The sequence below is a fragment of the Rhinolophus sinicus genome, chromosome 1, assembly GCF_057876585.1.
Source record: "Rhinolophus sinicus isolate RSI-liver-muscle chromosome 1, RSI-T2T, whole genome shotgun sequence".
NCBI lineage: Eukaryota > Metazoa > Chordata > Mammalia > Chiroptera > Rhinolophidae > Rhinolophus > Rhinolophus sinicus.
The window spans coordinates 26,810,779-26,825,061 of record NC_142501.1 but is presented as its reverse complement, the minus strand read 5'-3'; the positions used below and the strand labels follow the sequence as shown (position 1 = coordinate 26,825,061).

Sequence of the window (14,283 nt, the reverse complement as noted above, 5' to 3'; positions counted from 1 at the left end):
TTGGACTTTCTACCACTTTTCTGTATTGGCGCTTACTTACTTGCTCTTTAGGACATGTGAATAAATTTCCTTTTCTATATCCCATTTACTCACCTGTCCAGAGAGGTTCCGGCATTTGTCAGGTAGCTGTTCCCGTTCTGCCTCTTGAAACCAGTAAGTATATGCCTTTTGACACACTGATACCTGCACTGCCCCTAGCATGGGCTTTCCATACGTGTACCTAACCCAGAAAAGCATGAAGAGTCAGAGTTGGAAAATTCCACTTGAAATCCAACCCTCCATCCCCAAACACCAATTTTCCTTCTTTCCCACACTCCAATCTCTGCAAGTACTCACTGACAATCTTACCCTTCTCCAGCTCTCGTTCATTTGCCTGCTTTACTCAAGCCTTAGAGTATTGCCATTACACAATAAATACCATCCAAAGGACAGAATAGGGTCTGTCTTTTTCTTTACCCCTATTTCTCCATGGGATTCACTATTGTGTTCAGCACGAAGTAAACACTAAATCAATAATGCTGGCTGAGTGAGCAGTGGGAAGTAAGAGCCAAAACACAATTAGAAAATGTGTTCTTGGAGAAGTCATGACTACATAAAATAGCCCAAGTTTTACTCACTACCTCCATAATCCCTCTTCCCATGACATTCCCTCTTCACACCTCGCAGTGTAGCTTTAATCTCTACCAGATCCAGAGCTTTATTCTTACCTACAACAAACTTTTACTAAGAAAGACTCCTCCACCACTGATAACTGCTTGGGCTCCACCACTTCCACCTTAAACTTGGGCAGCACTGGAGAGAGTGAAAAGAGAAATGGAAAAAGTATAGGAAGAGAACTTGACCACATAGGTAGTGAGTAGTGGGGGTATAAAAACAGTGATAATTAAATTAATAAAATTAAGGGGGGCATTATTAAGGTAAAACGCACCTGAATTTATTAGCTGACTTAGCACTGATTCAAAAATAAATAAGTACCCCACCCCGTAGCAGATCTTTACCTTTGCTGATATTGAGACCAGGTTATGTCCAACACTTTGACCTGTTCATCCTCCCACCTACCATATTCTTCCACACTGAAGGTGCCAAAGTTCTTGTCCTCTTCCACCACCACTGTGTAGGTGCCCAGCATTGCCTCTGGTGCCAACTGGAAGGATAACTCTGCAATGCCTTGCTCGGGCATCACTTCCAGCCACTGTGCGATCCTATTGTTATTTGGATCCTGTGTTCATTAAAAAGAAACTTCATGACGTGCCTGCCTGTCTGATTCCCACTTTGCACTGCAAAAAGCAGTTCAAGAATCCCCTACTGTCTGTGTCCGGGAAGAACAGCTCCCTGGGTTATTTATAATTGTCTTCATCACTGAATGAGATAAATTTACCTATAGGTCCAGCCCCCATTTGGGAAGAAAAGGGTCCTTGTGGTTTCAAATGATCAGACTGAGTCCTCTAAGGTGTTATGACCAGTTTCAGAAAGTGGGCTTTAGGATGTCCTTTATGAAGAGTGTTTGCTCTATTCTTGGTTCCTATTAAGGGACAATGCTGAGGGGATTGATTGTAAGATACCTGAGAGATAGGTAACGTAATGGAAGAATGGAGGGGATGCTGTGGAGAATTCACGCTTCTAGCCCGTTTCTGTCTTAATACTTCTCACAGGTATTCATGTCACATTTAACTGTCAAGTGTCTATAACAAGAGCTTACTACCGAAGACTAAGAGGAGTACAGAACAAAGGCTAGTTGAACAGGCATAGCACAGAAGAGTTACAGGAATCAGAGTGGGAGGGTTAGTCACAGCAGAGGTTGCTGACTTTATCCACAGAGGTTTAGGACTGAGCGGGCAGACGCAAGAGAACAAGCATGGTTTAGGTGGAATTGTGGGCACTTGGGTGCGGGGGCAGCCTCAGGCTCTGGGTCAGAGTTCTTTCTGGCTTCAAAGTTTAGCACCAAACTCTCATTTGTCCTTCTCCACAACTGACAGAAAAGAAAAAGAAACTTCTACTTACCTGCAGTTCCACTATGGAATACTGAAAAGGAAAACAAGATAATGTGGGTTAAAGCAGGATAAGCAACAAGGATAGGCTTGCTGAAAGCAAAACATTCACAAAGGCCTCTTTCTTTCTCTGTGGCCCACTCCTTCCTTTCAAATGGCTCTTTTGTGCCCTGATAAGAGTAACAATGGGGCAAAGGATTATTGGCTGGGAGAGGGGAGAAAAGAGATTTTCTCAAAGGGGTTGCCAGTCTCCAAACATTTGAAGAAATGGAGTTTTAGACCTGTCAGCAGCCTTCAGTGCTCTGTGACCAGCTCTTCTATAAAATGCCTTAAGAGAAGTGTTAGCACCTGGAGGCTCCCCATTGTTTGTTTGTTTTTTTAAGCTTTTTATTAAAATATAGCTAACATAGAATATTATGTTACTTTCAGGTGTACACCATAGTTATTGAGGCACTCCATTGTTTAAACCTCTTCTTTGAGCCAACTCTCTCCTGGCCACGTCTCCTGCTGTCTGAATGCTACTGGGCAGGATCCTTACTTTCAAGCATTGCAAAAAATTTTCTAAAAACAATTTTATTTAAAAGAGCTCCATTAAAGGATCATGTATAGTTTCCTCAAGGAAAGGGATGCTAAACCCATTAAGTTGGTGGGGAGCAGGTCATTGGGCTAGGAGTTTGAATATCACCCCAAAATTACTTGCCAATTTCAAAGGAAAAAGATATAGCTTTACATTGAGCAAATTAGGCTATCACCACCTTAACCAATAATCAAACTCATCATCACTAATGGAAAACCAGACATTATGTGCTTCATGAAGAGAGACATTTGAGTTTCATAGCATTATCTACTGAATATTTTTGCCAAAACTGTTTAGTTTAAAGCTAATTAACACCTCATACCTACTTCCAGAAGACAGGAGAACAAGTTAAATTACACAATAAGGAAATAATCAGACAAATAAAGAATGTCGAATATTCTATAAGACAACTAGGATTCAATGTCAATGTCATATTTCAGAATGAGGATATTTTAAAAGCCATCTATCCTGATCTCTCTCAGAAAAACAAAAAAAGTCAATGTAATGAAAAAATAAGGGGTTATTTTATAGTAAGGAAAAAAAATTAAACATGACAATCAAATATAATGCATGGAATTTTTTGGCTCCTAGTTTGAAAAAAAAACCAAAAACCTCAAAGTCATTTGGAGAAAACTAATGTAGGACTGCATATTAAATGATATTAAATAATTATTGTTAGTTTTCTTAGGTGTAACAATGAAATCATGATTATTTAAGATATTCTTTTTGAAGATACATGCTAAAGTATTTAGGAGTAACATGTTACAATGCCTACCATGTACTTTTGAATGATTTAGCAAAAAAATGATAGATTAAAACAATTGTGGCAAAACAAAACAAATGTTGGATCTTTGGTGTTATTTTTGAAAATTTTAATAATAAAAAGTTGAAAATAAAATGACTGCTCATGATAATTTTTCTATGAGAGAATTATCTTTTTACTGTGATGTTTTTGTTTGTGTAAGATGTTTTGTTTTGTTTTTTATTTTTTTATTGGGAAACGGCCATGGTCATTGGTTATATATTGCTTTGATGCTACAATAGCATAGTTGACTCTTTTAAGGAGGCAGCTCACAGTGGCCCATGCAGGGATTAAACTAGCAACCGTGGTGTTATCAGCACCACGCTCTAACCAACTGAGCTAACCAGTCACCCCAAGATGTTCTGATTTTTTTTTGTAATAAAATTTTATAAAATCATGGCCAAGGAAATAGATAATTGCAATGTCTAGGGTGTGAACATAATTAAAAATCTAACCAGAGACTGTTAATTTACTGGACCCAGGGCTTTCAAATTAGTATTGCATCCTCTTAAAAGGACTTGCAACTAAGTGAGATTGAAAACTGGAATTTAGACATGGGGGTCTCAGAGAGGGCACAAAGTTTGGCTCTCACTTGGAAAAGAGTTGGAATGAAACCTAGTTGGTGCTTGCCATTGATTTTTGGACCAAGTACCATGTGATGCCAACCAGTGAAGAAGCAGAGCGTCACTAAATACAAATGTCAGCCTTGATATTAAGCGTAATGGCAAGTCTTCAGGAAAGCCAAAAATGAGACAGAAGGACTGTAGGAATGGAAAATTTCCCCTTCTTCCCTTCTAGGTTCTTTGGCTGGTCTAATAATTAAATTGACATAAGAAAGATAAACAGGAGAAAAACTAATTTAATATTGTACATACGGGAGCTCCACAAAGACAATAAGACTCAAAGGGAGCAGGCAATTGAGGTTTATTTGCCATCCTGAGCTAAGGAACGGGATAGAGTCTGGGGCTTCAAAACGGAGGAGGGCAATTCCCAGGAAGATAAGAAGAGCAGATGTTTAATAATCAGATGTTTGCCCCACCATGCAGGTGAAGTCTTCCAGATGAAAAAGTTATCTTTGGTAATAGCTCTCTTTCTGGGTCAGGCCCCCTATCTAAATTTGTTTAGGCAATTAAGGGAAAAGGAAAAGTTTTTCCTGAGTCTGCAGAGCCTTCAGCTCAAAATAATCCTCATGCCAAAGTGGTACATTTTGGGGTGGCCTATTCTGCTTCCCTTCAGGATCAAGGGAGGATAGGACGTCCACAAACCAGGGCTATGTAGACAATAAGGAGGCAGATATCACTGAGATTAAGGCGGAATCCAATAAATTCCAGAAAAAGAACACTTCCTCAGATAACAAAGTATTTTTCTCACAGATGGACTCAAGAGAGAGGATACCAGTTACCCAGAGTAAGCTCTGGAAGGAAACAAGTGTTCAACTAGGAAGATAACATTTCCAACTGGAAGCTGCCTGAGGTTTCTGAATCAATGGGTGTAGCAACCAAACTAGACAGGGTCAGTTAATCTCAGGTATACTTTAGTTGCCTGAAGATAAAACACTGTGATCTGTAGAAGCATAATTGTTGTCTCTCAGTTTCTTAGTAAAATTCCTTTTGTTAAATTCAGTGTTTCCAATTGGAGTTGCAAATTAAGCGTTTCAAATTTTCAGTGTTTCAAACTGGGACTTGGTGGCAAGGGGTGGCTAGAGAAATGGAGTAGGGAGAAAGGAGTAATTTTACATCAGAAATAGAGCAGAACTGGAAATCAGAGCACCTCTCAGTAATCCAGCATAATATGAGCAGAGGAAGGATAATGCAACAGGGATAGTTTTGAGATTGACCTTGAAGGTGCCGCACAGTCTGAGATAACTGCCTGCAGCCACACTTTCACCTTTGCATTTCCCTTTTTCTCCTCTGGAATCAAAAGTCCATTAAGAAATAACTACTCAATATTATATTAGACTTTTGGTAAAGAAAGGATACAGGTGACAGGAAGAAGAAATTAAAAAGAATTCTAAACTGGGGAAAAAAGTCGTGGTGGAGGAAGCTACTGTTCAATAAACTCATAACCTCCCTGTAGGTAGGAAAAGAAAATAGAAGCTCTGAGAATATGGAAATGGAAATAAAAGTAATACTTCCCCTATAATTATCTTTAAAAGTTTCATTTGAATATATGGGCTGTGACTAAAGGAGAAAGAAGGCAGCAGGGATGTGTGAGAGCGAAGCATTTCACAATCATGTAGAAATGACACAAGCCCTGAATTGAAATCAAACCTATCACAAGGCTTATGATTCGAGGGATCAAGTTGTTCAAGGAAAATTTAAGTATTCACTAAATGTTACCATATTTTTACCTTTGGCACTTTTTAAATGCTGCCTTAAGAGAATTGTCTACTTTATAAATGACCTTGTCTCATAGTCAAAAAAGATGGTGGGATGGATATTCTTATGTCTTCCTTTTGTTAGACACACTCCTGAATTATTTCTTAATATTTGAACTGCAAAGCCACTTGGTGTCATTGGAGGGGAGAAAGTCTTGAAGTTTGCAAAAACTCTTTTAAAACAACAGCGAATGAAACCATCTCTCAAGAATGTTAACCTCATTGATGTTCTCAGCAATCAAACCTGAGAACTAGACATGCCTGCTTGTTTTCAGGCAGACTGGGGGTAGGGGGGTTTAGACTTGTGTTTCAATTCCCACCGGCATTCTGCATCTCAAAGGGTCCCATCTCCTCACACCCTTGGAAAGAATCTCTTCTTTTCTCTGTTCTCTCTCAGTCTGCGCTACTCCTTTCACTTTCCCTCTTCCCAACAAAATTCCCACCTTGTCATTCACTGGAACAAAGTTGCTGTTCAGGGTGACAATGCGAAAGTGCACTAGGAAGGAACAGGTATCATTAGTAGAACACATATTAGGGAACAGGTATCATTTCCCCTCTCAGAATCTTTCTTTCTTCCACCCTTTCTATTTCCTTACACATAATTCTGAGCCAGCAAAACCCCATCAGGTTTTCCTTTAAAAAAAAAAAAAAACTTAGTCCAAGAGATAAATAAAGCCCCTCAACAGTTACGCTTCAAGGCTGCTGATTGAAACCTCTGAATGGAATGCCCCTCTAAGTATAATAAGAAAGAATAAATACAAATAACAGGAGCTCAAGTCAAATGTACATTGGTACATTTTGTATACAAGCAGCTTGCTGGAGGACGCAGCAATCCAATTACACTTGCCAAATTCCATTCCAGGAGAAACGTGTACCTCTATTTTAGATACACACATACAATAGCCACTCCAACCACTACTCCTTTGCTTGTGGAACATGGCATATATTCAACACCCATTAACACTTCATCCCTCCAGATCTTCCTCTCTTCTGCACTCGTTAGTCCATAGGCCTACCACCAAACCATAAAGGCTCTCTTTAAGGATGTCTGCAGCTGTTTCCCCGTCTTTTGTCCAATCCCATATGTGTGACTCTTACCTCGCTGTCCTGGGTTGTAGATAGGTTTGTCAGTTTGTATGAAGATGCCATGTTCCTGCCTTTGAATGAGAACTGTTTTCTTTTCCTCAAAGCTGATGTTATTTCCAGTAGCCGAGACCCGGATTGTAGCTACTTCTTCCGTGCCACCTGCAGGAGGTGGTACCTGGCCAAGAGAGGGGAGTTCTGGTGAGGAGCAGGAGATTGGGGGAAAAGAATCTACTGGTCTCAACCCAAGAATGGGAGGACAAAATGAAGGAACTGAGTTAGATGGGGGTAGCAAGGGTAGAGCTAGAATACAGGTTGCCAGGAAGAAGAAGGGGAACAATCATCAGAGGTCAGGAACTAAAAGAAGAAATCCAAGGTCAAGAAAATCATGAATAAATTATGGCCAGGAATCAAAGTTAGAATTAGGGGAGATAGGTTTAAAGGCCTTAGCAAAAGTAAGATAACCGAAATCATATTTAAAGTTAGACTATAGTGGATGCCTAGGGAGGATAACAGGAAAGTAAGGGATTAGAGTTGGGGCTAAGTCTATACTTACCAAAAACGAGATGCAGTGTAACTGCCTCTTCTTCAGTCCATAGTGTTCTAGCAACTTCTGGGTTTTGTCCTTAGTCTCCAGAGTAATAGTGAATTTTACATCATAATATCCAGGGCTCAGATCCAAACAAACCTTCTGAGTAGAGGGAAATTTAAGATTGGCTGGTAATGTCACCAGGTAGTTTCTATTAAGGGAGCAAAAGGATTTCAGGACAATAATGATTCATCCATTCAATGAAACAACACGCCCTCTCGTAAACACTCAGCATACCGCAGTGAATTAAACAGACTGAGCCCCTGCATTTATGAACCTTATTTTCTGTAAGGGAGAAGCAGACAAGTAACAGATAACACAGTACACAGCCTTAAACCTCCCACAATAAGGAGACCATCAATGAGAATCTAGGCCTAGGGTACCAAAGAGAAAATTAGTTCTATTACAGAGAACAGGGTACAGGGAGTCTACTATATTTTCATATTGTCTTTTTTTAAAGCTTCCTCCTAGGTCTCAACTTTTGTCTCTGGGTAAAAAAGAAATGTAACCAAAGAACAGAAAAGATGAGAAACAAATTAAAATAAACCAAAGGTTATCTCCTCTCCCCTATATTTATGTTTGAGAAAGATAGACAAAGAAGCCACCTGCCCTAAATAACTGACATCAAGCACTTACGGAAGGAGTTTTTCTGCAATGGCTGGTGATAGAGCCAATATTCCGAGGAGCTGAACCCACATCTTTGTGGGTGAGACAGTCCTCAGCATCAGGAACAAGGGGTCTGCTGTAGCATCTATATATTCATTCCTCAGGTCGGGTGTGGTGCTACCACTCAAGCTCCAGCCAATCACCTGCTGGGGCCTCAGGCTAAGGCGGGGGACCAGGGTAGGGCTTCTGTTCACTTCAAATGAATGTTTCCCTGAAGCATTCATACTGACTCAGCCAGTCCCTAATACCTGTTCTTGGGGAAAGCCAGGGCTGAGTATTCACAGTGGTGACACTCGCAGAACAAATTTTGGGCTCTGCCCTTTTTTTCATTCCAAATTCCCATCCTCATTTGATCTTTTTATCTTTTTATTATTCAATTAAGACATATTTGGGGACACAGATATGGGAGCAGTATCAATAAAAAAGCAGAAAACCTCTATCTAACTGGGAATTTTAAAAAAATTAATACTACTCAGTATTGTAACTGTATGGAAATTGGGACAGAAACACTCCTTTAGAAACTGTAAATGGATAATCTTTCTGAAGGTAATTTCACAATACACATCAAAAGCCTTTGTCATTTGCACATTCTTTGACCCAACAACCTCTATGGACATGTTTCTTAATGAGAAAAGAGAGCGCGCATATATGCAAAAAAAATGTATCTACATTGAGTTTCTTTTTAGTGTTTTTAAAACAGCAAGACTTGAAAGTCACCTAGAGTGTAAATGAGTAAGGATACTTTTTGAACCAACAACCAACCCAAATAAAACCAACTTAAACAAGAGTTTTTGGTAAATGGGGTGGATAAAACATGAAAAAAGAACCAAAGGAACCAGAGAAATTCCGAAGACTTTATGTCCTGGAATTAGAGACTTGATGCTGCCAGGACTATTTCTCCCAATCTTTCAGGCTTGTTTGCTTGTCTCCTACTGCACACAGGATTTCCTTCAAGCTGTGGGGAAGATGGCAGGTGTGAGTCCTCAATCTATATTCTTCCAGCTCCTTGATCCCAGTAGAGAATTTTTCATCTGTTATAGAAATTTCTGAAGAAATATTTTGTTCCTCCTTCTCTCACATGCTCACCTCTGAATCAATCATTATAGCCAGAATACTATGTCAGGGAGGACCTAGGTTGATCTTACCAGAGGCCAGGGTGATGGGGTACTGTGATTGGCAACACGGAATTGGGGAGGAATCTAAGGAGGCACAATTCCTCCAGAGCAGAGACTGGACATTCTGACTGTCTTCTGTGCCAGAGCATAAGAGGTCTTTGGGCCATATACATGCATGTAAAAAGAACACAGCTAAAAATTTAACAATCCTCAGCCCAAAATTCTATACCAATGCTTTTAGAGGTCTTGTAAGACTGAAGGAGGGGCAGGAAAATCTTTCCCACACAGGACCTGCCATGGATACAAAGTAGAATTTGACAAGGAGGAGAAGCAGCAATCCTAAGAAAATCGCAACCTCCAAGGCCCAGGAATATAAACCTAACCTAAGACTGAAGATGAAGAGGACAAAGAACAACCCTGCCCCTCACCAGCACCCTAGAAAACACCAAGTAACAAGTAACAGCAGTCTGTTATTGGCAGAGAGGCCAGAACACAGAGAGAAACTACCTGTGGTGCCTACACTAGTATAGGGATGGTTGAGAACATAGGGTGGAACATAGAGAAAATCCTCCAGCATTCCAGACCTCACCCTAAGCATAAGGCATCATCAGAGGAATTTGAAATCTATGGTACACTTAAAGTAATCTTGGCAATGGCAAGGCCAGCTCACCTAACTAGATAACTCCATCTACCATGCTCAACTGCCTGAGAACAGGCGTGTCAATTTCCAGTCACAAATACTCTACCTAAATCGCTCCGGTTCTACAGAAAATGTCTGGCATTCAATCAAAAATTATATGACTTACAAGAAGAAGAAGATAACCCCCTATCAAGGTACAAAGCAATTGACAGAACCAGACTCAGAGATAATCTAAATGTGAGAGCTATCAAAGAGGGACTTTTAAATGGCCAGGAGTAAATAACATGTTAAAAAATCTAATGAAAAAGGTGGACAACATCTATGAACAGATGGGAAATTTCAGAAGAAATATGAAATATGGAAGTGCTAAAGTTAAATAGAGATGCTGAAAATAAAAAGTATGGCATGAGATGAGCAGCTTTTTCAAGTTCATAAGTAAACTTGACACAGCTGAGGAAAAGTCAACTAATATCTACCTTGAAGATAGGTCAATAGAAATTACCCAAACTGAAACACAAAGAGCAAAAAGAGTGGAAAAGAAATTAACATCATGAAAAAGACAAGAGAAAACAAATGCTGGCATGGATGTGAAGAAGAGAACCCTTGTGCACTGTAGGTCAGATTGTAAACTGGTATAGCTATTTACTGCCCTAGTAACAAGAAGACACCATTCTTACAGAAGAAAGGTAATGGTGTAAAGATCTGTATAGCATATGCCATTTATTACTGTCTGACCCATGACAAGTTATTAACCTCTCTGTGCTTCAATTTTTCTCACCTATAAAATGAAGACAATAATAGCATACATCTTACAGAGTTGGTATAAAATCAAATGACTTGATGCATGAACAGTGCCTGGCACATAGTAAGCTTCCTGGAAATACTAGCTTTATAATTATTAAATATTATAATGGAGCAGGCTTTCTCAGAGTTAGTAACTTTCAAGTAGTCAGCATTTTGAAGAGTAAAATAACTCAAGCTCTCTGGAGTTTTTACACAATAATGTAAATATTGTTAACACTACTGAACTGTACACTTAAAAATGGCTAAGAGGGTCAATTTTATACGACACACTTTTTACAACAATTAAAAACTAAAATAATGGTAAAGAAAGATCTGGAGGTTGGCAAAAATAGCACAAAGTAAATTAGCCCCAGTATTTCTTAAATAATAATGGAAAAAAACTTGCAACTTTCATTAAAAGACAAAGATTTGTGGACAGATGTTTACTTCTGTTGGCTGCACTGAGGGTTCCACATGATCAGAAGCCCCAGAGAGACACAGGAAAAACTTGAAGGACAGCCTCATCTTATATGTGCTTTTGTCCATGCCATTCCCTTTGCCTGGATTGCCTTTTCTCTACCTGGGGAATTTCTCATTGTCCTTTCAAATTCAGATAGCATCTCCACAGAGGAATTTCCAACCCACCTCATATCTCCACTGATCCAGAGAGAACTAACTCCTCTTTCTTCTGTTCTCCAAAACTTCAGTATCTGGTGAACTTGACCACAGCACTGCCATCTTGTCTTGTCACTCTACTTACATTCCGCTTTTCTCCACCCATACCATGAAACTCCTTGGAGTGAGAATTAGTTTATCCATCTTCTCCTGGCCTAGGTACTCAGTACGAATGCACAAATGAGGAGCAAAGGACAAAGATTCTCCCACATCCCATCCATCTCTTTATCACCTACAAATTCATTTCCTCTACTCCTGATCTTCAGTGTATTTTTTCAGTGTTCCTTCACTGTTTGGGGTTCTTGTTCAGTATGAGTTTATGATTAGTGGCATCATTAATTAATTCTTTCCTACAGTTAACTTCACATACTATGAGGAGAAGAATCCATCTTTTGTCTCAATTGATTTATTATAAGGGGACATGACAAAATGTTTGTTGAAACACATTTGGCTAGGCCCCTGTCCCAGAGTTTCTGGTTCCTTGGTCTGTGATGAGGCCTGAGAATTGGCATTTTGAATAAGTTCACAGGTGATGCTGATGCTGCTGGTCCAGAGACAACACTTTGAGAACGGCTGCTATAACGCTGGGTCTAAGAGTAGTCCATCAGAAAGCCTTCCTGGAGTTTAGAGCAAAGTTCTGATAATAAAGGTGCAGAATGTCAACCTCTCTTCTGCATTTTTCCCACCAATGTCCAATAGAAAGTGGCCATGAAATTGTCTTCCTTTCTCTCTTCACCCTCTGTCTTTTGTAGTCTGTTCTTCCCAAGACTTCTTTGAGCTTATTTTCAGCGATTTTAATTTGGTACTCTGCTACCAAGAGCAAAATGAAAATAGTAACCATATGGGGCAGAAGAAATAAGATGCCAACACTAATGAGTTCTCTGTGGAATGAATCCAGATGAACTCTCCCTTGAAGGAAAAGGAGAGTTTCTCAGAAAATACGAGGCGCTGCCTTTATGTTTTGTTGTCTATAATTTCCTTCAACTGTATCCGTATAAAGTGATGCATAAGTAAAATAGTGAATGTTAAACTTAATCTACACCCTGGAGTAGTTAGTTAGCATCCAAAGGCCCAGAATATAAGATCCACACCCACATTTACCTGGAAACCTCTCCAGTGTGCACAGACTATAAAAGCTATGAGGTCAAGGACTCTGTTTTGCTAATGATTGTATCTTCGCACTTAATATAGTACCTGGCACCTAGAAAACTTTTAGTCAATCAGTCAATACTGGTAAGTACTAGTGGGATTATTATGGGATCTCCCATAAATATCCCTTCAGAGCCTTGTTGAAACACCCTAAGGAACTTGTTTCTACAGTTTAAAATAATCCCTCCATGTTTCCCTCATTCCCATGACAAGCACTTACGATGGGCACAGATACACAGGCACACACCAAATCTCTTGGTTTGGTATGGAACACTTCGTGAGTGTCTCTGGAGGCTCAGACTGATTTGGACACAAGTGAAAATCAGCACATCTGATTTAGGTTTAGTCTACATTAAAGAATTCTTGGGCGGCCTGTTAGCTCACTTGTTTAGAGCGCGGTGCTCTTAACAACAAGGTTGCCGGTTTGGTACCCACATGGGCAACTGTGAGCTGCGCCCTCTACAACTAGATTGAAACAACTATTTGACTTGGAGCTGATGGGTCCTAGAAAAATACACTTAAATAAATAAAAGTTTTAAAAATTGAAAATAAAAATAAGAGAAATTCTTAAATAAATAATTTTGATGCAAATATATTCATAGTCTACAGAAAGTTTATATGAAAATAAATACCAATTTAGAGGAACATGAAACACAGATTTTTATTTTTATTTTTATTAAGAGAAGAAACTGTATTTAATTTTCTTTCTATTATTAATGACTGCTTGTCTTTAAATACATGGTTCTGTACTATACTGCCTCTTCCCTTTTCTATCTACCCCTCTCTGAAGTGTCCATGTAGGGTAGCTTTTAACTGATGGGTCCAGTCTTGCCTTTTAGAAAGTTCAAACAACAACCTATCTAAAAAAGAAATAAACAATTCAATTTATAATAACATCAAAACTAATAAAATACTTGAGAATTAATTTAACTAAGGAGATGAAAGATCCATACACTGAAAACTATAAGACATGGTGAAAAAAATTGAAAAAGACACAAATAAATGGAAAGCTATCTCATGTTCATGGATCAGAAGAATTTATATTGTCAAAAAGTCCATTCTATCCAAAGTGATTTATAAATCAATGCAATCCCTATTTTAAAAAAATATCCAACGGCATTTTCCACAGAAATAGAAAAAAAAAATCCTAAAATTCATATGAAACCACAAAAGACCCTGAATAGCCAAAGCAATCTTGAGAAAGAAGAACAAAGCTGGAATCATCACACTTATTGATTTCAAACTATATTACAAAGCTATAGTAATCAAAACAGTATGAGGCTGACATAAAAAGAGACACATAGCCCAAAAGAACGGAAGAGAGAGCCCAGAAATAAACCCATGCTTATATGAGTACAGTCAACTAATATTTGACAAGGGACATAAGAATAGTCAATTGGGAAAATATGGTCTCTTTAAATGGTGCTGGGAAAACTGGCTATCCACAGGCAAAAGAATGAAATCGAACTCCTATCCAAAATAACTAATTCAAATTAGATTAAAGGCTTAAGTGTAAAACTTAAAACCATAAAACTTCTAGAAGAAAATGGGAGAAAAGCTCCAGGATATTGGTCTTGGCAATGATTTTTTTGGATATGACACCCAAAGCACAAGCAACAAAAGCAATGTACTCACCACACACACACACACACACACACACACAAATATAACTATGTGAGGTGATAGATGTGGTAACTAATCTTATTGTGGTAATCATTTCACAACATATACATATTTCAAATCATTATGTTGTATACCTTAAACTAATATAATGTTATTTTTCAATTATATCTCAGTAAAGCTGAGGGGGAGAAACTTCAAACACACTACATTAGTTAA

At 38.8% G+C, this 14,283-nt stretch overlaps 1 protein-coding gene across 3 annotated transcripts in view; it reads right to left on the bottom strand.

Moving 5' to 3' along the window:
* A2ML1 (alpha-2-macroglobulin like 1) overlaps positions 1-14,283 on the bottom strand; it is a 48,775-nt gene that overhangs the window by 28,942 nt on the left and 5,550 nt on the right. Inside the window, exons 1-8 of one of the 3 annotated variants that reach the window (XR_016021081.1) lie at positions 8,053-13,429; positions 7,384-7,567; positions 6,843-7,005; positions 6,188-6,240; positions 2,002-2,022; positions 1,060-1,219; positions 708-792; positions 94-220 (exon numbers count right to left, since the gene is read on the bottom strand). Coding sequence is in view for 2 of the 3 variants with exons in the window: in XM_019713468.3 (XP_019569027.3) it covers positions 94-220; positions 708-792; positions 1,060-1,219; positions 2,002-2,022; positions 6,188-6,240; positions 6,843-7,005; positions 7,384-7,567; positions 8,053-8,306 (1,047 nt within the window). In the remaining variant the exon portion in view is untranslated. Of the gene's footprint in view, positions 1-93; positions 221-707; positions 793-1,059; positions 1,220-2,001; positions 2,023-6,187; positions 6,241-6,842; positions 7,006-7,383; positions 7,568-8,052; positions 13,430-14,283 lie in introns of those variants that run through there. The other 2 variants (XM_019713468.3, XM_088797795.1) reach the window with 2 other exon arrangements.